Here is a 23,269-nt window from a genome sequence, read left to right as displayed (position 1 = left end):
TTCTGAGTTTGAATGCAAAAAAAAATTCATGGTATTGCAATTTAACCTATACATTATAACTATCAAAGCAGAAAAGCTGCTTCATTAATTTCACATTGTATATGAGAATGTTAATTGCTGAAATGGTTTAATCCAGAGAAGTATTTCACCTTTCAAGTATTCCAACTCCTTAGAGCTAGCTCGATAAGTAAAAAAGAGCATAGCAAAATGAAATAGTTCTTACTGACAACAGCAGATACGAAACCTTCAGAATTAGCACAAAACACCAGTGTTATATATTTAATTTCAGTTAGTGAATTTCCTTTTGGAATTCAATTATTAAATTAGAAACTCTCAGCAGAGTATTTAGTGTGCTAAGTTAAAATTCTTAGAAATAATATTCTCAGATCAACCTTTCTGCTCCTCCACTTTTAAGTGGTATTGATAAGTTCTTATAGTGCCATGGCTAGACAAGTGTTCATAAGTTAAAGAATGCGTGTGTACAATTTTTCTTTTCATTTAAGACTTCTCTTGCCTTTTGGAGCTTTTGCTCTAAATATCTTCATTTAAGAGTAAGCTGACTGATATTTATCATTGCTTCTCTCAGTCTGAATAGGACAGTAGGAGTATGTAAGTATGGTATATGGGAAATCAATTTTCTGTTCAATTCTTTTTTTCTCCTCCGTATACAATCTGGCAGCTGCTTTCACTTATTTGAATAATTCATATTTTTGATTACATGTGTTTTAGATGTTAGTCTATAAGATTTTTATACTAGTATATCTTAATAATTGAAGAATGTTCCCTTAATGAAATTTTTTCCCAAAAAAACTAGTGTTTAGAAAGAGCCATGAAGTTTGCGTTTGAAGAATTCCATCTCTGGTATCAATTTGCATTGTCCTTGATGGCAGCAGGAAAAGTAAGTCTTAATTTTTTGATGTAATTCTTGTTTTGTTGGCTTTTGATAACAATATTTGGCACTTCCATAATTTTTCATCTGTAGTGTTTTTGAAATAAGAACTATCTTACCAACAAGCTCAAGCTAAGCTAAATGAATATGAATTACACCCGATCATGTTTTCCAGTAAAATCCTTGTTCAAGTGCTGTTTTGATGAACAAATGCTATTTCTAGGTACAAATTAATGCCGATTCGTGCTGCTCTTGTTCTTTTTTTCTTTGGGAATTTGACTGTCTTTATTATTGTCTTTGAGACTGTGTGTACTGTGCTATTAAAATGATAAAAAAATATTTTAATTTTTTGTAACCTAACAGCTGTTATTATTAGATACAATCTTCTATTTATAGTTCCTTTTGCTTTTCCATCTCATATTATGAAAAATAAATTATATTCATTATATAATGTAAGTGCTTTTTTTTTTTTTTTAAAAAAGATCATTCACAGTAGAGATAACTTGCTTATCTTCAGTGTGGGGGGAAAGGAATGATTTATTTTCTTCCGAAGTTATTTTTTGAAGTATAGTGATTCTTAAAGTGCTTGCTTCTTGTCGTTCTCTGTTCATTTAGAATGCTCTCTTAAACTGCAATTGGATAGAGGAAAATGAATTTAAAAAGAGAAGCAATGACAGTCTGTTATAATGTCTTGTATCATATCTACTGTTCTTATGTGCTGCTGTAACTCCCAAAGAGCACTAAAACATAGCTTGTTCTGATTACCATCTCCTGTTTCTGCTCTTTCAGTTTCCTTGATGTAATGTGAGCCCACAGGCCTACCAAAGTTTTTAAAAGCGTCTCAAAACTGTTTTCTGAATTATGAACCAATGGGATTACATTCTGAGCAAATATTTCACCTGGGACTCTTAATCGTAGTTCACAGGGGGAGAATAACTACAGCAGTGGCTAAACTCTTCTGTTTTATGGGAAGAGTTCTTGTGACAAATTTTCAACAAAATGATCAGTAATGGCTCCTTCACGTAGGGGAAAAATAAAGCAGAAAATGGAAATACTAATCTTGTGTCTGTGAAACGTATTTATGTTTTTAGTAATTTCAATGGAAAATGTTTTTGACAGTCTGCTCGAGCTGTTAAAGTCTTGAAGGAATGTATACGTTTGAAACCAGATGATGCAACTATTCCACTCCTTGCTGCAAAGCTCTGTATGGGATCTCTCCACTGGGTAAGCTTTGCCACTGTTTGTCTTTTCAGCAAGATCTGAGATTAAAGTGCAACAAAATCTTGATGTAGAGATGTAGCAAATAATTTTGGTCAGTGACTACATGCATAAGATCATCACAGAAAACACAGTACAGATAAGTGTATGCACATGTACATCCCTGCTGCATGGCTTTAAAGTACTTGACAGCAATGGTTAAGCTTATCCACATGGCATGTCTTTGTACTGATCTAAGACAGAATGTATTAGAAATTGAAATGTTGTTGGCATACAGAGATTAAAAATTTGACTGATGTCTGTAGAAAATAACTAGCTTGGGAAGTGAATGGGACACATCCCTCATTCTTTTTGATAAACTCTTCCACTGATACCATGTTTGGAGACAGCTGGTGTTCATGAATTCCTAGTAGGGGCAGTGTCTTTTGCAAAAGTGTTACTTGAGTTGCATTATTCATATCCTTGAAATTGGTGTATCTATACAAAAAACATTAAGGTGGTCGAAGATCATAATATGAATTTTCAAGAAAAAAGTAATTTTCAAAAGAATGTTTCAAAAAGAATGAGAAGAGTCACAATCAGAAGCTGAGAAAATAGCGCAGTAGTAGAAATATGACTTGTTGAGGCTGACAAAAGTAGTTTTAGTAATTAACATAGATCCTAGTTCTGTAAATTGCTCCCTATGGATTGACTCTATATGGAGTAGCTAGCTATACTTAGCATTTACATTTACTGGAATGGATTCAAACATTTATTTAATTTTCTTTCTAGATTGTTGAATAGCATGCTAGCCTGGGTATGCAGTTAAACCCTGATCTTTTACAAGTTTCTTTCTTTATGAATTTGCATGCATTCAGCAATATTGTATGTGATGCAGGGATTTGCATAGCTGTACTCTTTTTGCAGGCTTCGAACCATGTTTTTTGTAATTGATTTTCTTAAAGAAATGGTTCGTGGGGCAAGAACTCTTATTAACTATGAAATGCAAAAATCGTAGATGGCATATATAGGACAGAAATGCCTTCTTAATTTAAAGAAAAAGGTGAAAACACAGTAATTGTGCGTTTCGTACCAGTATTTATTTCAACCATAAGAGTGGGTGCTTCAGCATTCCTAAATCTGCATTCCATTCTGTGAACCTAGCAAGAAAACTAAGTCTAATGGAAAGAGAAGCAGTCCTAAAAGTGATTATGACTGAGATTTCAACAGATTCAGTGAGCATAATACACATGTTGTGCATTCTTCTCATTAAGCTTTAGCTAGTTTTAGACTTATATGGATGTTTTATAATGTTTTCAGTTGGAAGAAGCAGAAAGATTTGCCAAAACAGTTGTTGATCTTGGAGACAAAACGTCTGAGTTCAAAGCAAAAGGCTACTTGGCACTGGGATTGACTTATAGTCTGCAGGCTACTGATGGTAAGATAAGAATAAACACTCAAATCTGGAAATTCTCATGTTGCCTAAAAAAGGATACCTATCAGAATACTAGACTTAATATTAAAACTTCTGTGTGCAACCATTTTCCCTAGTCAATATATTAACACTAGTTCAGTGAGCATGTGGAATGAAATCTCTTGATCTTGCATATCACTGATTAAATATATCCTTTTTAGCATCTTTGCGAGGGATGCAAGAGGTCTTACAGAGAAAGGCTCTTCTTGCATTTCAGAGGTGAGTGGGTGTTAATCTTTTCATTTAATTCTGCCTGTGTAGTGAAAAGCTTTATTATGTGTTAGAAAGGGACTTGTAAAAGACTGTAATGAGGATTTCACCTCTGCGAGTTTGCCTTCATGAGTACATAATGTATTTCTTCAACATTCACTTCATCTTTTTCTGCCAGAAATATCTAAATTGATTCGTAAGGATTTCCTTTTATTTCGTTTTAAAGACATTTATGTTACTGTCTAGTATAAAATATTTGCTTAGAGGAGGATTCTGTTCTGATCTAGAAGGAAATAATAGTATGATGCAAGGTTTTAAGTCATGGTTCAATGTGATAGCATTTCTAGAAGAGGTAGTTGCTGATCAGATTATATAGCAGGTTATCATTATTTATGCCAATACAGGCAGAATGATAATCAAAGCCCTACTGCTGTGGTTGAGGAGTGAAGTGCAGGTTGTAAGCCCAGAGAAGAAAATTATTTTTATCTGGAGATTTAATGATGTAGGCAGTGACATTGCAAATGCCTCATCTTCCACGTGCCTTACACAGTAGTAGTGCTGTTGGAGGTAACAATAGTTCATTCGCAAGAGTTTGACTCTACAAATGATAAACAGATGAAAGAGAACATCTTTACCCTAATTACAGAAGAAACAAATATTGGTGGCATAACCATCAGAAGAACTGCAACATTTAACTACACCTCTTTTTATGTTTCATTCTCTGCAACTGAACAATAAACCTCTTGATGCCTTCTTAACTGCTCGGTTTCAAAGACTTCCGAGCAGTGATAGGTGCCAGCTGAAATCTAAAAACATATCTAGCAACTCTTCAACAAACCATTGCATATGTTCTCTAGCTATCTAGGTGGAGTGGAACTTTAGTTTTGTAGTGATGTGGATTTTTGAAATATTTGTGCTAACTAGCAAAATATAAATTTATACACAGAAAGTTTGGAGGACATGGGGATTAATTGCGTCTGTTTTCTTTGCATCATCTTTGTGATTCATTGTGTATGTTATATATTTTTTTTTCTTTTTAGTTCATTCAACCTCCTAAGAAACACTGTTTAGTATTTTTTAAGTGCACATTCAAGGGTATTGGTGTTCAGTTACATACTCGTCCTTTCTGCTGTCCTTTCTTAGAATTAACTTGTACATAGACTTAATTAAAGTGTCTTTTGAAGGTGTTAGTAATACATAGGGTGTATGTTTTGAAAACTCTAGTGAATGGTTGATATGGCTGATATTGCCGCTAGCGATATTACTGATGAGTAGCTTACATTCCACATATGATCCTGAATAGAATGGTTTGGCCCTTGAAGAGAATGTAGTTTCTGCATCTTAAAATCCTACAGTTATCTCCTTTGAGAAAGGAGAAAGTATGTTTTGTGAGGAGATAGTTTTGCATATTAACATATTTCCCCATTTGTGTTCACAGAGACTCACAAAAGGAGTCTGATAAATCTGCTAGACTGGGAGTATGCTGCAGTGTGGTTCATAGTGTTGCTAGTTGCTTGTGTTGATGATTTAGGTATAGGATGTTACCTAAAATTTGTTCCCACGCAGAGTGGGAACAAAGCTAAGCTTACCAGAATCATGCCCATTTTCCTCTCACGCTTCTTTAAAAAAAATAAATGTTTTTCAGGAGATGGAAGTTGAAATTCTGCATTCATCTCCTACGCAGTTTATAGAACAAGCAATTGTACTGGGATCAGTATTCTGATCTGTCAAGTTTTATTCTTTTTGTTTCGATTTTGTGTTTTTTTTTCCTTTTTTTTTTCTTTTTAAATCATTTACTTAGAGGACCAATTCCTGAAGAAACAGAAGTCTGAAGAAGTACAGTTTTGTGCGGGGACCCTTTTCTATGCCAAATTTCAAGGCCATCACTTTGTGACATTGGCCATTTGAGAAGGCACTTGTTGCCATCTTTGCACACTGCTGAGGGGGTGTTTGTTTCGCTAACTTCTTTTGGAAAACTTTCAGTGTTTTTCATGTGCTTGGTGTGAATTGGAGAGTTTCACAGAACTTGCCAAATTTTTGATAGATAGTAACAGCTTTATTCTTTCACTGGCTGAAGCTTGGTGACTGAACCAGTACTCTCCAAGATAAAAGATGAAAAAAGAAAAAACAGAAAACAAACAAACGAAAATTCCTACACCCTGCTAGGGTTTCATATTTGACTCTAATTTTGAATTTAGAGTTACGTTCAATAAAATGCGAAAAAGTCCCCTACTAACTTAAGTTACATTGATATGTGTTGGAGTAGTTGCTAAACTAACGGAGCTGTCTCTTTGGACTTGGGAAGACAGAATTGCACCAGTCAGAAGAAGGAGGTTCCTTTTGTGATTGTAACGAATTAAAGGTTAATTTTGTTTGCTCCATATGAAGAAGACTGATTAGATGTTCTGAAGGTGATTATTGCACACTATTTCTACCTGAGCCTGCATTAAAAGAATGCATCAAATATAGATTAAATGTAGTGGCACTCTTGCTGTCCAGTGTTTACTACACATCATTTTGGGGTATAATGATCAATTTTTTTTTGTCTATGCTGAAGCTCTCCACCTCCCACCAAAACAACAACAACAAAAACAACCAACAAACAAACAAAACCTTATCTTGCACGGGAAAGGCTGTATTACAGTGTATTGCAAGAACTTTTTCTGTGGGATTTGTGTCGATATGAACAAGACAAATTATGTGCATTTGACCTGAACATTCAAATCAAACAAACAAAATTTAATAAAAATGTGGGAAAATGTTATTTTTGTTTTGGTAACTGGGGTTATTCGCAACAGCAGTAATTAACAACATTTTGGGAGTGAGTAAGTGTAAAACACTGCTGTTATTGGGAAGCTCAACATTTTTGTGGACGAGTTATGTTTATAAAAAACAATCAGCATAAAGTTCTTTATCTGACCTTCAAGCATAGCTTCATGATGAACCAGATCTTATGCTGCCTTTTGCTGTAATGCTGTGATAAAGCCATCAAGCACGGGTTTCTTTTACATTGCCACATATCAAGATACTCTGCTAACTTAAGTCTCGAAGAAACTCAAAGCCAGAAAGTAGCTGGCTTCCTAGGAGGCTCAGTATGCTGAGAATGTGCCTAAAGTTTAGGACTCTAAAGAATAAATAAAATTCAGATCTACTTTGCTGCTACTTTTCCTCTTCAAATTCTGTGCTTCAGAACCATCCTGGTCAGGGGCAGTGTGATTGCTTGGGTACTTCTCATACAGATGACAACAGTCTTTTCTTTGAAGGCACATTGATGTGTTTTTTTTCTGTGTGTATATGTAAGAAATCTCTGCTTAATGAATGTTTATTAAAACTTAGTTACATATAGTTTTGTTTAGGAGTATATTTTAATTAAAGAATCATTTTGCATTGCTCATTTTAAAAGCTTATACTAAAATTACATAATTTGTTTCTCCAAAAAAATGATACTTTGGGTCATTTATATGACCCCAAATGCTTCCCTTTAAATCAAAGATGATTGAGAAGTACAGGAGAAGTCACTGTAATGAATACCAGGTATACAAAAATATCATGTAGTGAAGAGGTCTGAATATGTATACATGAATATATATGCATTTGTAGGGGTGTATAACCTGTATTAACAGGAGAAAAAAAATACTGTTGTTTTTGTTTTGTTTCTTTGTTTTTGTTTTTCTCTAGGGCTCACAGTTTGTCTCCAACAGATCATCTGGCAGCTTTTTACTTGGCACTGCAGCTTGCCATATCCAGACAGGTTAGTCCTGTTTTAGAAGTGCAACCTCACATTGCCATATGAACGTTAAAGCATGTATCTGTTGGTGGATGCAGATGACGATTTCTTCAATAAAATTGTGGTTTTCCTTGTGCATATATGCATATATATGAAAAATATATGGATATATTCTCTCTGAACACCTTTGGTTTTATATACTTCTCCAGACTTCTGCCACAGTATTTGCAGTCCAAGGATCAGAAATAAGACATAAGACATTCAATTTATGTTTTTCATCATTAATGGTGCTTGGCAGAGAGTAACAAAGTCAATTTTTTACCCTGTTTTTACCTATTATGCGTGATCTCTGTTTATGGATTTTCAAGAGAGTGGGACTCTTGAATCTAGTCTTTAACAATCTAGACAGTGCTTAAGTCTTCAGTATCTGAGAAGATACATGCCTTTTCTGAATACTTTTAGAAGATCTGGTTATTGCGAACAAAATTACAAAATAAGACTATAATTGGAAAATCTTTTAAAGCTATGAAAAAGAACAGAGCTCAATCTAACTTGTACAGTTATTATAGAATTGTAGAATCATTTAGTTTGGAAAAGACCTCCAAAATCATAAAGTCCAACCGTTACCCTAGCATATATGTAATATATAATATAATATGCTATATATTATATAGTTATATGTATTAAAGGTACAAATTCTACCATATATCAGATGAATTTGTATAATGCAGAGCTGCTTTGTATATGCCATGATAAGCCTTTTTCTGTGTCAAGTTTATTTTAGGAAGTTGTTTTGAGCCACGGTAGTTTACGTAATCTAAGTGACTACTTTTCATTGCTATTGAATAGCACAGATGGTGGATGAGGTCAGTTAGAGTGGAATGGATTGTCCCTTTAGCATCACTTAATGTTTTTCAGTAGTAGACTATGACTGTATTTCTGAATTCCAAACTTCTATTACTCAATTAAATTTCCTGGTTTTAACACTTAGTGTACTTATTTTGATCAGACATACATGTAATGCAGGAGATCATGAAATTCCATGTGAAGAAAAGTTGCTGTGGCAGTCTAGCTGCATGTTTCAGTTAATGTATTACAATTAAAATATTTTCAAAATCATAGAGAAATACAACCAGTATTTGGAAAAAAAAATCTGTAAGTTAATATTTTAAAAGACTGAAGGGAACTGTTTTTTAAAACTTCCATCTTATTTTTCAGGGTTAATATATTATTTAATTTTGCAGATCATTGTAGAACATCAAGTCTATTTTTACACTGATGAATAGTCTTCTACAGGAGTCTATCTTGGTGAACAGTGTGAAAACATTAAGTACATGTAATCAAGTAATAAGAAAGACTTCTAATAGTGGTGCTTTCTTTTTCTCCGTTTTGTTTTTTTAATCAGATACCAGAAGCTTTGGGTTATGTTCGTCAGGCTCTACAGCTACAAGGAGATGATGCCAACTCTCTTCATCTCCTTGCGCTCTTGCTATCAGCCCAGAAACACTATCATGATGCTTTGAATATCATTGATATGGCCTTGAGTGAATATCCAGAAAATTTTATGTGAGTGAATGTCATGTTTGCTTTCTGTGCTTTCTCTCATATTTTTCTTAGATTCTTATATCATTCATTTTGAGAAACAATTGATTTGAAATTGGTCTATTTTTAAACTTTTTTTCAGCGTTGTTTCCTCCTGACATTTAATTCAAGTCTGATTTTTATTAAAGGCTTTTTAAACAGTGATTAAGTATTTGGTTTTGGAAGGGAGACTAGAGCTGGATAGCTGATCTTATTTTGTCTTTTTCCACATACTGCTTGTTTAGATGGTTTCTCCCTGTTATATGCTTTAAGAGTGTTTTTCTGTCTTCTGTTTTTATGCAATGTTCTAAGAAGGATAAACAGGACATTACTATTGGCTAGGGAAGATTGATCCCATACTGCAGATAACTCTGTGCATGTTGTATGGAATCTGAGTTCTTTTTAGGTGTTTCCACACATGCTTCATGATTTGAGAACTATCTAGCAGTTCTCCTAAACCTGTCTGTGCTTTCTTCAGATCTCTGATGGATCTCTGTCAGTAAATCCTGGTTTGAAAGGCAATAGAAGTATCAGCCATCTAATTTTTTTGGTTCATCTTCTGCCACTTAGTGGGAACATACACGGCAAAGAACATGCTGCTATATCTCTCAGAATAATTAATGATCTAGAAAAAGTATATCTGAAACTTCTCTCTGTTTTAATAGAAAAACAAAGGATCATTCGGTAAAATGTTTAAAATGACTTATGAGCATTAGAAAGATAGATAATTATGGGTTTTTCAAGTATGGTTCGTGTCCTTTCCATACTTGTTTGTATCTACGTTTTGTGGTTAAATGTATTGCCTGAATTGTTTTGATCTTTGTGAAGTTCTGGTATTTCTAGTAAAGCATGTATATTAATGACATGAGTCATAATGGTGGTTCTACATTGTTAGTCCTGTTACATAACACAAACACCATGGTGATACAGCGTGCTACGTTAAAACCTGCTTGTGCGGATCAGGGAACTGGAGAGAAATATCTTGGCAGTAGGAATCTCCATCAGATGTACAACTGCTGAGTTCAAGGTGCATCTCTAGGCAGTCTTTTTAGAGTCTTCTCTTTGGTGCTGTCAAATTGGTGCTGGTTCCAGGGAAGTCGAGGATATGACTGAGATTTCTTATGTGTGCTCTGCAATTGATGCTGACAGCCAGCCAAACACATCTGGTCAATAAGATAAATTTGGATTGACTCCTTCATGTAGCTGGATTATTTTTGCAAGGATTTATCAGCAAAACCTCAAGTTTACAATCTGTTCTTGCACACAATATCTGGTGCTCTTGAAATAGTTGTCAGCATGTGTGTATGAGCATATAAAATGTGAAACACAAATGCTTACTGTATTGTTGATTCTATTTTTTATACTGCAGCTTCTTTAAAGAGTAGGATTTCATGGTACTTCCTAGCAGGCTGGGAAGAGATCCTTGTATGTTCCTCTAAGGCTTGCTAATTTTGGGATATACTGAAACATTTGATTATTTGTCTTTGGTATTTTATTGGCTTTTGTAAGCATTTCAAATATCATAATGTTTTGTCTTTTATCTTTCAGTTATGTCTGCAATCCCAGTAAGCTAAATAATACAAAGCTTTTCTTGGTATTCTCTTTATTTGTCAGAATCAATTACCTCACTTTTTTTTTCTTTTTTACAAAATTCGGTAGCTTTACAGTGTAATAGATCTCTGTACTTGGCAAATACTGAAGTAAAACATAGGGCATATGATTTAGTTTTCTTCCTATTTCTTTTATTGTTATTATCCACATACCTCTGCATGCTGTAAATGCATTGTTACAGTGAGTGCTGTCCTGGCCTATTCACAACTGTATGTTCTTTCTGTTTTGCTTTTCTTGGTGAAAAGAATCTAAGTTTTCAGAACTTTATTAACACTATATCTTTGTAAAATGCCAGAGGTTGCAAGGAAGTCATAGAACACACTGTGAGTCATACTGAGAAATCAATGCTCTAAAGCATTCCTCTGTTGTAGTTAATTAGTAAATACCTGTCAGTTTTTAATCTTTTAAAAGTTGATACATTCCTAGAGTTGTTTCATGTTCAGTGTTTGAAGTGCACTGTAAGCATACCATCATACACTGAATTATAGTTAACTTTTCTGTGCTATAGAGTTAGAAAGTTGCTAAACAAATGGAGTTGATTAGATAATGATTTTGCTCCATGTATCCCTAGGTCACTATGTAGAAAGATTTCTCAGAGCTAAAGACCTCTGCCCCATCATAATGTAAAGTAGTGGAAAAAATGAACAAAAGTCACACTGTGCTGTTAATGGCATGATATAACTTTATTTTTCAATGGAGAGTTGATTGTTCTTCCTTTGCCCATTATATTGTCAGCATAAACATGCAATCTGAGAACTTAAAAAGTATGGGGACACACTATTGGAAAAAAAATGTAATATACCTGTAAAAGTGAAAAAGGTATGTATTAATGTTTTCCAGAAATAATCAAAATGCACGATTTTGATCTCATTCCGGTCAAATGGCATTTGAACTCATCAAAAGTTACACCGTTTTTCCCCTATTTCATTAGACAATTTGTCCCTGTGGTATAAATGTGCAGTTCAGTTCCTCTTCGTCTTGACAGATTTTAAACCCACAGATGATGAAGCACGAAATCCTAACCATCGAACTATATGGTAGACTGTGTTCTCACTATATGGAGAGATGTTCCTCTTAAAGAACCAAGGACACGCTGCCTTGAAAGCAAGGAGAGTAGGCAGGAAGGAGCTGCAATATATCCTAAAGTGCTAGAGTAGTTAACTGTAAGGGTGTATTCAGGTGAGTTCTTTGCTGCTTGGGTTTGCCTTGAATTTTATTTATTTTAATCCAATGATTGCCTACTCTGAGTGTATAAGCAGCCCCAGAGGTGTGCATTACTGTCTGAAGGTGTATTCAAGATGATGCAAGCTTGGGCTTGTTTTTGTTGCATTGATTCCTGGGGATACTTTTCTTCCCTTAGTTTATTTCCACCAACACCATCTACAGAGCTCTACTTGTGGTAAGTGCATCTTTGAAGTGAAACCAATAGCATATACAATTCTCAGAGATCATTTCATTATCAAGACCCAAGATAACTACTATGCTCAGTTATTTCAAGGCAGTGCCTAGATATGCAGGATTCCAGTCATAAATTGGCTATAGTCGTGTTTTATGGCTAAAGTGTTGAGTTAAACTGTCTTGTACAGTGTTGACAGCTGACAGAGAAAAGCCAAAATGCTTTGGACACTTGGTGATAAGCACTTGTCAAATAGACAAGTGGAGAATAGTTTTTGGGAAGAGAGCATTTTGAAAGTAAATCAAATCCTTCAGCTGTTAAGAGCTTTCTGCCTTTTTATAGGGTTTTGAAGACTTTTCTTGGGAATATTTGTATTGTCTTGTTTTTGAACAAATGTCAGTGAACAGATCTGCTTTTGTTTAATGCTTTTAAGGTTGGGGAGAAGATTGAGAAATAAGTAAGCATTGATTCATGTTGGGCTTGTATATCTTGTGCAATATATATAACATAGTTTCATGTGCTATGTTAAGGAGCCTTATTTACCAACTCCTTTCCATGACCCTTCCCTGTTCTTTTACCTACTTGTGATGAGGAGCCTATATCTTAGTGGTTTTTTGAATAGTATAAAATCTTGAAATAACACTTTTGTCTGCCCTACTTCATAGTTAGCCAAAAGAGACAGTTATGTTTCTTAATGAAATATTTTTGATACTGTTTTCTTCATCATAGCTTTTCAAGAGTTCTCTGTCATTATTTCAAGTGTTGGGGCAGTTAAAGACAAGTATAGTGCCTGAAATTAGCATAACTAGGCAAAATATATAATGAATATTAATAGCTAATTGTATGCTGAAAATTGAGAACTGCAATGGATAGCAGCTGACAAGCTTTTGAAGTAGGAGAAGCAGGGAACAGCAGATGGGTTATTTGAGGAGTGTAAGCATGTTATTTTAATGTTAAGTACACTCAAAAAGGAAAGACATATGGTAGCAGGTTCGAAGACAACTGAAGACTGAGTTCACAGTTTAAACATTTACATTTGTTGAAGTGTGATGGATTTTTTTTTCTTCCAAGAATCTTTAACAGAAGCATCAGGTCTATGTATCACTCTACTGAAAATTATTAGAATCTTTTCCTTCATGTCCTTCAAGGATTTCTTCTGAGCTACAGTAGATTTCCCAGAATCACATAGCCTATTAACCTTCCCTTCAGATTGTTGATTAACAAACTCATTTCTTGTCCAGGTAGGCATAACAGAAGAGCTGTTGGTACATGCAGTGCATGATGGTACGTGCATTGCTGTTCTGTGGGACAGGCGTGTATTTATCAACTAGAGGGAAGAGATTACACCATTCTGTTTTCCCAAAGTTGGGGAATAGTTGCACTGTTATGTGTGGCATTGGATGAGTTTGCACTTTTTTTCTTGATAAAGAGAACACTGGGAATTCTTTGAGAAAAGGGCAGTAATATATGATTAGACAAGAAGTAGTGGTCTACGGGCCTTGCCAAAGTCATGTCTGTGAAAAGGTCGGTGTATACACCCTTGTCAACTTCTGACAATAAGCTTTTTCAAATCTGTTTCATTTTTATCTTGTCTGTCTTGGGAGTAAATGGGTTCGTTCTCAGGAATATTTGTGTAAGCCCTGAACTTACTCATCAACAGAATAGGACAGTTCAGTTGAAAGAGACCTTCAAAGATCATCTGGTCCAACTGCCTGACCACTTCAGGGCCAACCAAAAGCTCAAGCACATTATTGAGGGCACTGTCCAGATGCCTCTTGAGCCCTGACAGGCACAGGGCACCAACCACCTCTCTAGGAATCCTGTTCCAGTGTCTGACCACCCTCACAGTAAAGGCATTTTCCCTAATGCCCAGTCTGACCCTCCCCTGCCACAGCTCTGTGCCGTTCCCTGCTGCCCTACCATCGGGTGCTGGGGGCAGAGAGCGGCGCCTCCCTCTGCGCTTCCCCTCCTCAGGGAGCTGCAGGGAGCAACGAGGACGCCTCTGAGCCTCCTCTTCTCCAGACCGGACAGCCCGAGTGTTCTCAGCCTCTCCTCACAGGACACATCTTACCAGGTTTTTTGCCTTCCTCTGGATGCTTTCAAGAACCTTAACATCCTTTTTGTATTGCCAAGCCCAGAAATGCACACAGTATTTCAGGTGAGGCTGCACCAATGCTAATTATAGTGGGAGTGTCACCTCTCTTACTGAAAGACAGTGTCAGTTGCTTATGATTTTTCTTTTTCTGCTAGGCCCATCTTTTTTTTTTCTTTTACATTAGTTGTTATGATGTGCTTTTACAGAATGGTCCGTTAAACAGGACATTGTTGATAGGTAGATATTACTTTATGTAACAAATTGGTCACTGGCCTCAGGGTGTTATCCCTGACTGTTATATTTGCTAGGCGTTGCTAGGCTGCAGATACTTCTCTGGAACTTGATTGAAGGAGTCCCAGTTTGGGCCATGAGCTGGCTGCCACAGTTTTCAAGTATAACTAATTTGTTCTGGCTTCAGTCAGAAACTATCTTCATTATAGTTTACAGATTTACATTTTCTTAGGGACATTGAGTTCATAAGATGGCATACACCATGTATAAATACACCTCCACCAAAAGTAACGGGACTGACTACTTTTTTTGTCTGCAAAGAAACAATGCTACCGCTCTGTGAATAAATATATAGGAAATCCTATTTTAAAGGTTGCAGTGGAGGCCATCCAATACACAGTAAAGATACCTATTCATGGTTTCCAGAAGATTCTGTTATTTTGGGATTTGAGGGCTGTTTTTGTTGTATCTTTTGCCTGTTTGAGAGTTGGGCTTCTAATAGCCATCTGAACTGTCTGTTTTTATTTCATCTGTGTTCCTATGTATATGGGCCTCCCAGTACTGGGGATTTGTCCAACCAAAGTTGAAAGAGATTACCCTTCTGCTTCTGCTTTATTTAGGCACTAGAGAAATCTGTCACTTTTTCTGAATCTTTTGGATCGGGTTTCACACCTTCTAGTATTATTGGTGTTTGATTTGAGAAATGCTTTAGGAGATTTTTTTATTATTGTTAAATTGGATGCATTTCAAATGTTTTAACAAAGATTAGACTTGGTTTCTTGATCTCCTGTTGCCAGTGTTGGTGATCTAGTGATGCAGTTCATTAGATTTTCTAAAGGAACTGGACTGATACAAGCAGCTGAAAAAACAATTGAAGTAACACATTGCAGATAGTTGTACTTGGTAACCTCCTCTGATTATTTGTTTTGTTAGCTTGCAAATGTGACTTGGGTAATGGAGACTAATTCTCAATTGTTGACACTTAAAACAAAAATTAGGAACAGATGTGATTAATTGGGGAAGAGGAAACTGGCTTCAGGATAAGGAGAGAAAATTTGATTGGGTAGCAATATCACAGAAATTCAAAAGAAATGACCAGGAAATAAGATTAATTTGTTCAGTTTATATTTACATCTTTCCTGATAAAATTTTCCTGAAAACTCAAAGTAGAATGACTGTGCAAGGATATACTTTGCAGTTGCAGCAGACACCTCTCTGAAATTCTTTACTTACTTAAATTATCATGATGATTGAAGTGAGGCATGTAAAATCATTTAATGTAAATCCTTTATTAAAATATGCTTATCTTCTTTTGTTTTGATGATCATATAGTTATTTCAGAATTGACTGTTATGAAGTTGTTGGTTTTACACAGCAAGCATTAAAAGGGCATCTGTCAAAACCAAATACTCAAATTAATAGAATTTAAAAGCACAAGGATCAATTTTTAAATGACCTGGCCGCCTATATATCAAGCTGCTAAATTTGCTTTGGTTTTCTCTAATAATAGAGGTTTAGCTCAGCCATACCTTCCAGAGGACATCTGATTTTGATACGGACTCATCAGAAGCTGGAGATACCACTGCAGCATGTGGTAGTTTGTTTCTATTTGGCACTCTTCATTAAAACTGAATTTTTGTTCTTAATTTGAGCTGTTCCTTTATTTGCTTCCAGACATTAGTTTTTGCATATTCTTTACTAAGCAATGTGTAGTACTAGTGCCTTCGTACTCTGGTGGTAGCTACTATAATCAAGTCACCTCTAAACGTCCTTTCTGTTGAGAATGTCACTGTGTTTCCTGATAGCAGGGCACATTCTGTAACCTTTTAGTTATGTGTTGCACTTCAGTACTGCAGCCAGCGTTTTCATCATATGTAAACAGGAGCTGCACAAATACTTCCATATTGCTCCCTTCTCTGGAGATATTCAAGGCCCGTCTGGACGCCTACCTGGGCAGCCTGCTCTAAGCAACCTGCTTTGGCAGGGGGGTTGGACCCGATGATCTCTCGAGGTCCCTTCCAACCCTTACAGTTCTGTGACTGTGATTATCATTGCTTTCTACAAAGAACTTTCTGCATCTTGTCAGTTGGAAAGGATTGTGTTAGTTATTTTGAGCATAATTGCTTCATTGGGAGTTTATGTCCAATTACCTGTTTGCTAGCATTATTTGCTTCTCAGTCACTTATTTCTACGATGCGTTTCCACTTTAGAGTGCAAAGGCTGTATTTATTCTTGCAACTATATGCTCTTTTTAAAAAGAAATCCAGCTTGAGAGCTGTTAAGCTGTGCTACTGAAGAAATTGACTGGAAAGTTTTCTACTGCGCTGTTACAAGGATCTTTGCATTAGGAGAGTATATTACACATAAATTAGAGTCCCATTGGATACAAGTGAAATTCCTGAATGAAGGGTCTTACAACAGTCGACCTTATCTTCTCCTTTTAAAAGAAGCTACAAAATCACAGACTAATCTGTTGTCAAATTCTGGATTGTGAATGAAGTTAACACTGTGAACTTCAGGATTTTCTTTTAATTTTAACCTTTTTATTCTAAACCACTTATTCATGAGTAATTACAAGGCTGTCAGAAGAACACTGGCTGATAGCAGTTTCAATTTCTCTTAGTATATGCTAAGGTTTGGCTTCTTTAATGATACCTACAATTTACATCAGAAGTCTTTCCCATCTATCTAATTTTTGAGTGCAAGAAGTGACTTGCTAAAACTTTAGGAAAGGTGAATAGATTTCTATTCTCCCAAATCATAAATATTAAATAATATGTGTTCAAAATAAATTTTATACGCACTTTGTACTGATTTCCCACCTTAATTACTGTGGCATCTGTCAGTTAATCTGATTTAATTTATACAATCTGTTGACACTGGTGGCTTTGTTACAGAAATGCGCTGTGATTATATGAAGTGTGTGTGTAAACATAAGCTTACATCAACATAATTATCTTTTTGCTTAAGTTCAGATCATTTGGAAAAAGTCTGTATCAAAAAAATTGTTCACTTTCAGACTTTGATATCATTCTGTAGTGATCTCCATTGCCCTTTCTGTGATTTTGTTCTTATTTATTTTATATAGGATCACAGTCTAACATTTCAGAATTCATACATTTAGACTTGGTGAGGTTTGTGTATGTGTGTGTGTTTTTAATGTAGTGTCTAGGTTTAAAAACAGAACACCTTCTCTTGAATTTTCCTAGCATTCTAGGATTTGAAGTTGTGGGGTATGTCAAATGGGCACTTAAATGTGAAACCAAAATGAAATATTATGTGTCTCTATGCAGAACTGGTATGTGTTGTCTTTCTTTTGTGCACTAATAAGTAACAGGCTATCAGTGTTAATTATATAAAGTTTATTATATTTAAGCTACTGTAGAAATTAACATGGTTGTCAGCGAGATGACTGTTTTTTGAGGCTTTCTAAGTGAATTTGTTGGTTGCTATTATTTTTATGGGGCTGCCAGTATTTTAATTACTTTCCTACCACCTCTTAATGGTTGTTTATGATGTAAAAATACTGTTAGCTGAAGTTAGAAATGCAACTATTGTACTACTTTAAAAGGTTCTCTTATAGTATATAAAGTGTACTCAATATTTGCAGAACTTAACACAAAGGTAGTTGCGTTTTTAATCCTGCATTGTAAACACGTGGATTGGATCCATCCTTTCAAATTTTAGCTTCTTCAAGTGGGTTAGCTGTTCGCTCTTGTGTATGTTGTGCTGAGTATGCTTGGCCTGACCTCACTGCATACAGAAGAGTCCTTAAAGGGTTCCCAGCAAGGCTTCTGGTGTGTTACGCTCTAAGGCTAATATTTTTCAAAGCACATACCTTCAGTGATGGGCACAGCTCTTCCTTATGTTCTTCAAGCCCTGAAATGCATAGATAATCCATATAAGAAGAAAATAATAATGAAGTTACTCCCAGTCCTAATGGAAAATACAGCAGTCTGTTCATTTTTGGTCAGGATATGGGGATATGGACCCTTAAGAAGAAGAAATCTAGTGGAATTAAAAGTGTGCAGCAGAAAGTTTCTTAGTCTGAGGAACTTTAGGGAGATTCATGATTACTGCTGTGATTGAGTGATACTGCTCTAATAGGCAGATCAGGTGGAAGAACACACGTTGTGTTGCCAAGATTTAAAGAAAGAAATGTGGAATGAAAGGTACGTCTCTTCTTTATGGTAGTGTGTGGACTATAGATTTCCAGCGTTGGCCCATCCAAACTGATATGCTCATATGGTGCACAGCAACATGCAAAAATGGCTTGCTTGATTCCAAAAGCAAAGCAGCTGGCTTGGAAATGATAGCTGAGGTAAGTAATACCTGTTCACTGAAAGAACTAAGGCTTCTCTGTGCTAATAGCGTTACTTGTCACAGAGCAGAGATCAGTCTTCACTATGAATTTTTAATTCATTCTAGAGGGTAGAAATACCCGTAATGACTTATGCCAGTATTTGACATACTGACTTGTCTTAATTGCCCGACATTATTGTAGCATCTGGATGTTTTATTTCAAAAGTGATACAGACTGGCTGAGAAGAAAGAGTCATAATTAAGACAGCAATTTTGTTTTGCAGATTCACATGTTCTTGACTACGCTTCAAATGACACTGGTTGGTTGTCAGGGAAAGCTTCAGATTGTTTTAGAAGGTTAGCTTATATTGATTGGGAAATAGAGCATTAGTGAGAACCTCGGAAGTCACAAGAATTCTTTATTACAGCTATCCTGTTCTATAAAGCTTTTCTTGAAGTCATTGGGTATATTTTAAGAACAGTTAGGTTATTTGCTCCACCTCTTCTACAGTCTATCCAAAACAAACCGAGGAAGCAGTCTGTTGTACAATTTCATTGATAATGTTGAGAGACCCCATTTCCATCCTGGATGTTTTAGTAGTCTGTATGGCCTTTATGTGTACTAGGCTTTGTGAAAACATTGTCCTCTGGTTAAATTGTTATTTTCCCTTCATCTGTATTTGTAGATAGAGATTGTCTCTCTTTTTGGCTTCTGTTTTGGTAGGCTGACTAAATGAAGTACTTTTCATAATCTGTAGTCTCCAGTCAGCTGATCACCCTCACAACCTTGCTCTGCAGCTGCTCCAATTTAAAATTTTTCATCTGTGTGCGTGCAACTCTTATAATGAGGATTATGTATAGCATTCCAGATGTGTTCTCATGAGGCTATTGTACAATGGCAGTTTCCTTCTCTTTCTGCTTCAAGTAGTGCTTTCCAGAATGACATCTGCCCTCTTGACAGCTGCCTCACGTTGATGAACTTGGCCGTTGGGCAGCTCTGGTTTGGAATAACTGTTACCCAGATTGCTTGGTACAATCTCTCTTTGTTATAATTTCACTGTGACACATTTTCCTGTAACAATGTTATCTAATTCATCTTCATTTTATTTTGGATGCTATTTTTGTATTTTTTGTATGTTTTTAAAACTGTTGATATTGGCCTGTGTCTTCTCTCTTGAAAGACCACTGACAGTATAGTTGCTGTTCTCCAGTCATTACAGATGTGATATTTTCTTTAATATTTTCACTGCCAGCAATCTTCTGTGTGAGTCTTTCCACAGTTCTGAGAAAGGGACTATTTTTGACTGCATTAACTGTATTCGCTATTAGAGTGTTCCTGTCCTCCATGTTTCTTTGTTTTCATATCTGAGACAACATAGATAAGGATTAGGGTAGTGGTGGTGGTGGGGGTTCATTCATGATTTTTTTCCTCCTAATTAAGGACAAAAAGAGTCCTTAAAGACTAATTTTTTATTTAATATCCTTTTCAGGGTCTAGTTTAGCTTTACTTTTTAATATGTACCAAAGATGCAGCTTTCTGTACTGATCTTTCTTTCTCTTCTTTTGTCCTGTCTCCCACTGTTCTTGGTAGGATCTCTGCACATTGCTGGTATCTTACTTCCGCAATGTTATTGTTGATTGGCTTGTCAAACATCGAGTTTTACCTACTTCAACTTTAGATACAGTTCCTGAAAAATTTTATCTTTCTGTTAAAGGGCAGACTTCTTTGTATCTCAAATGTGAAGTTTATCACACTATTCCTGTTGAAATTCAAAGGCCTAGTTATAAACCCATTTGTGATTTTTCACTTTTTATTTAAACAAAAATCCAGCAGTTTATGGATTTGGTTATAAGAAGCTGTTTTATAATGTCCTTGTTAGTTAGGGACAACAGTCTAAAACTTAATGGAGTCATTTGCCGCCCCAGTAACTATTTCATAAATGTATCAGCTATTAGCTCCAAGAATAACTGAATAACTAAGACCTTCCACTTAAGAGTTTGATTTGTTCTCCATTTTGTATGGATAATTAGTCTCCTAGAAAGATGCGATTCCCCCCCCCCCCTTTTTTTTCTCTCCAATGTCAAAGATCTGTATGCTTATGAAATACTGATGGTCCAACAAATGCCTTGCTAGTCTAGTTTCTTTAACAGAACCTGTTTTACCTACTTTCCTTCCCCAAAGGGTTTGACCCAAACAGATTGCTGTTCTTATCTGTTATATTTATTCCAGTTTCACACATCGCTGACAGGTATTGTTGCACATTTCATTTCTATTTTGCCTATTCCTCACTACTTGCACTCTTAGTCATGGGTGCTGTTCCACCATGCTGTGGTTTCTGTGTCATGTTTTGTGCTGCACTGTGCGCCAGTAATGTAAACATCAGATACTTAAAAACAGAACTAGATGACTTCATACTCTTATAAAACGTACAGCTTGATTTTCATCATCCTATCTCTGTTTTAACAACATATTAAAAATGAATATGAAAATTATTAGGACTGTCGTTTTTTAAGCTTATAACTCTGTGTCAGTAATGCAGGCAGTGTTCCAGAAGAATGATTTTCACAAATGCTTTAAGTTGTCCTTACAAAAAAATCCTTTTTCAGATGATGTACCCCTCACGGCTTTGTAAACCTTCCTGATACTCCTTGTCCCTGAGCTGCTTGTTTATCTTGTTACTGACTCATACCTCCAGTAATGTTTCAGAGGAACTTGGAAGAATTAAGTTAGAGAGATCTGTTTATCACGTGGTGTGCCTTCTGCTTTTCCAAACCAAATGACACTATGATTCTTTCTTCCCTTCCTTCCCCCGTTTGTTAAGTAAATGTTTAGTTAGCAGTTTTTCACTTTTCTATTAACATCCCATTTGACTTTTCTGAAATCTTTTAGTTATTCTGTGATTTATAGTCAAAATATTTCTTAGACTGACAGAAACTGCTCTCTGTGGCTTTACAGGTGCAACCTTTTCTATTCAAAAGATTATTTTTGCTTTAGTCTGTGGATGATACCACGCCAGTGTACTTTTTGTATACTTTTTTTTTTGGCATTAGATACAATTTTCTAGCCTGTATTAGAATTATGCATATCTTCCCATCATACTTTCAGTTTACTGTTTCTGTTTTGGGAAACCTGCAGTCATCCAGGCCCCCCTACTGCTATAATGCATAAGAAACAGAGATGATGTTGTTGCATGTGTTCCAGTTGCATAAAAAACATAGAATTCTGATGTGCTGTTTTAATTCTTGCATATATATTTCTCTTCTGCTATCTTTCCCTTGAATCCTGCACTAGTAGTCCAAGTCCTTAAACTTTTCTTGCACAGACTCTTGCTGTTTCTTACATGTGTATTTAAGTAATTTCTTAATAATCAAATCCTTTCCCATTCTATCTCCCACTACATTTTTCTTTTAGCTCCTGCATACTGAATCTTAGTGGTTTGCTGGCGCCCTGCCTTCTCTCTACTGCAGTATTCCCGGAAGTCTTAAATGCTTGAAGGCTGTTAGTGTTATGTTATACAGTTTACAGATAGAGTGAACCAAGGCATGTATTACAATTCACTTGTTTCTAAAATGACTTGTAAATTTGGTGCTAATGAACTTAAATGCCATGCCTTTTGTAAAATGCTTTAAAATCACTAGATAAAACAAACAATCAGAAAACCCTTCTATAGGCTCTTCTATAGGGCTCCCTTGTTTCTGCATAAAGAGAAACAGGGAATGGATTGTATGAAGTAGATTTCTCTTATTTTGGGGTTTAGGTTTCGATTCCTAGGTCTTGCTATTGTTTGGTTGGATTAATGGGAGAGGGGATGTTAAAGGTAGAATAGATGTGGTAGTGTGAGTGGGGGAGGATATTACTTGTCTTTTTTTCTTCTCTATTGAGTAAAATGGTAGACAGGTGTGGAAATTTTTTCTTCCAGTGACACAGTTACGGTTAAACTAATGTCTACAGAGGAGCACACTCAAATGGAATATGACTTTAAATAACCTGTATAGTTTCCCATATACTTAAATCCAGTTTACTAATAAGAACAAACCTATACTAATATGACTGATTACTCTGTTCTACATTCCTAGAAAATATCTGGTGATGCTCCATATGGCATTATTTACCTTGCTTATCCACAGGTGCTCGTTCTCTTAAACTAATTTAGTGACCTGCATTTTATTTCTTTTTCAATCCCACCAACACACACAGTGTAGAATTAAGATAGCATGATTCTTTTTCAGATTTATGTGCTGTGTAGTTTCTGCAAAAGATGTTCAGTGCAACACTATAGCTTTAGCAACTGTAGCTTACTGAGGCACTTGCTGTCACTTTTTATTCTTGAGAAAACCCTCTGGCAGTTTGCAGTTACTATTAGCAGCCTCAAAGTTTGTATTTGGGATAAGAAAGTTCTGAGCTTTCACACATGCCCACCCTCTACACCCTTCTCAGTCTTCCCACACAGACCATATGACCAATCGTATAAATTTTTCACTTAGGATAATTAAGGTTGTACTGGAATAAAATGCCAAAGTACACCTGGGTTTAAAAATGGAAAGTAGGCTAACAA

General features: G+C 35.7%; 1 protein-coding gene across 5 annotated transcripts in view; it reads left to right on the top strand.

Annotated features, from left to right (window-relative positions):
• The window catches only part of TTC7B (tetratricopeptide repeat domain 7B), a 138,572-nt gene that overhangs the window by 63,063 nt on the left and 52,240 nt on the right, over positions 1 to 23,269 (top strand). For all 5 annotated transcript variants that reach the window (XM_035539890.1, XM_050711100.1, XM_050711101.1 and 2 more), the window contains 6 exons: positions 815 to 898; positions 2,009 to 2,113; positions 3,407 to 3,524; positions 3,722 to 3,779; positions 7,449 to 7,521; positions 8,903 to 9,063. In XM_035539890.1, the coding sequence (XP_035395783.1) occupies positions 815 to 898; positions 2,009 to 2,113; positions 3,407 to 3,524; positions 3,722 to 3,779; positions 7,449 to 7,521; positions 8,903 to 9,063 (599 nt within the window). The remainder of the gene's footprint in view (positions 1 to 814; positions 899 to 2,008; positions 2,114 to 3,406; positions 3,525 to 3,721; positions 3,780 to 7,448; positions 7,522 to 8,902; positions 9,064 to 23,269) is intronic.

The sequence above is a fragment of the Cygnus atratus genome, chromosome 5, assembly GCF_013377495.2.
Source record: "Cygnus atratus isolate AKBS03 ecotype Queensland, Australia chromosome 5, CAtr_DNAZoo_HiC_assembly, whole genome shotgun sequence".
In the NCBI taxonomy this organism is placed as follows: domain Eukaryota; kingdom Metazoa; phylum Chordata; class Aves; order Anseriformes; family Anatidae; genus Cygnus; species Cygnus atratus.
This window is presented reverse-complemented; position numbering and strand designations above follow the sequence as displayed.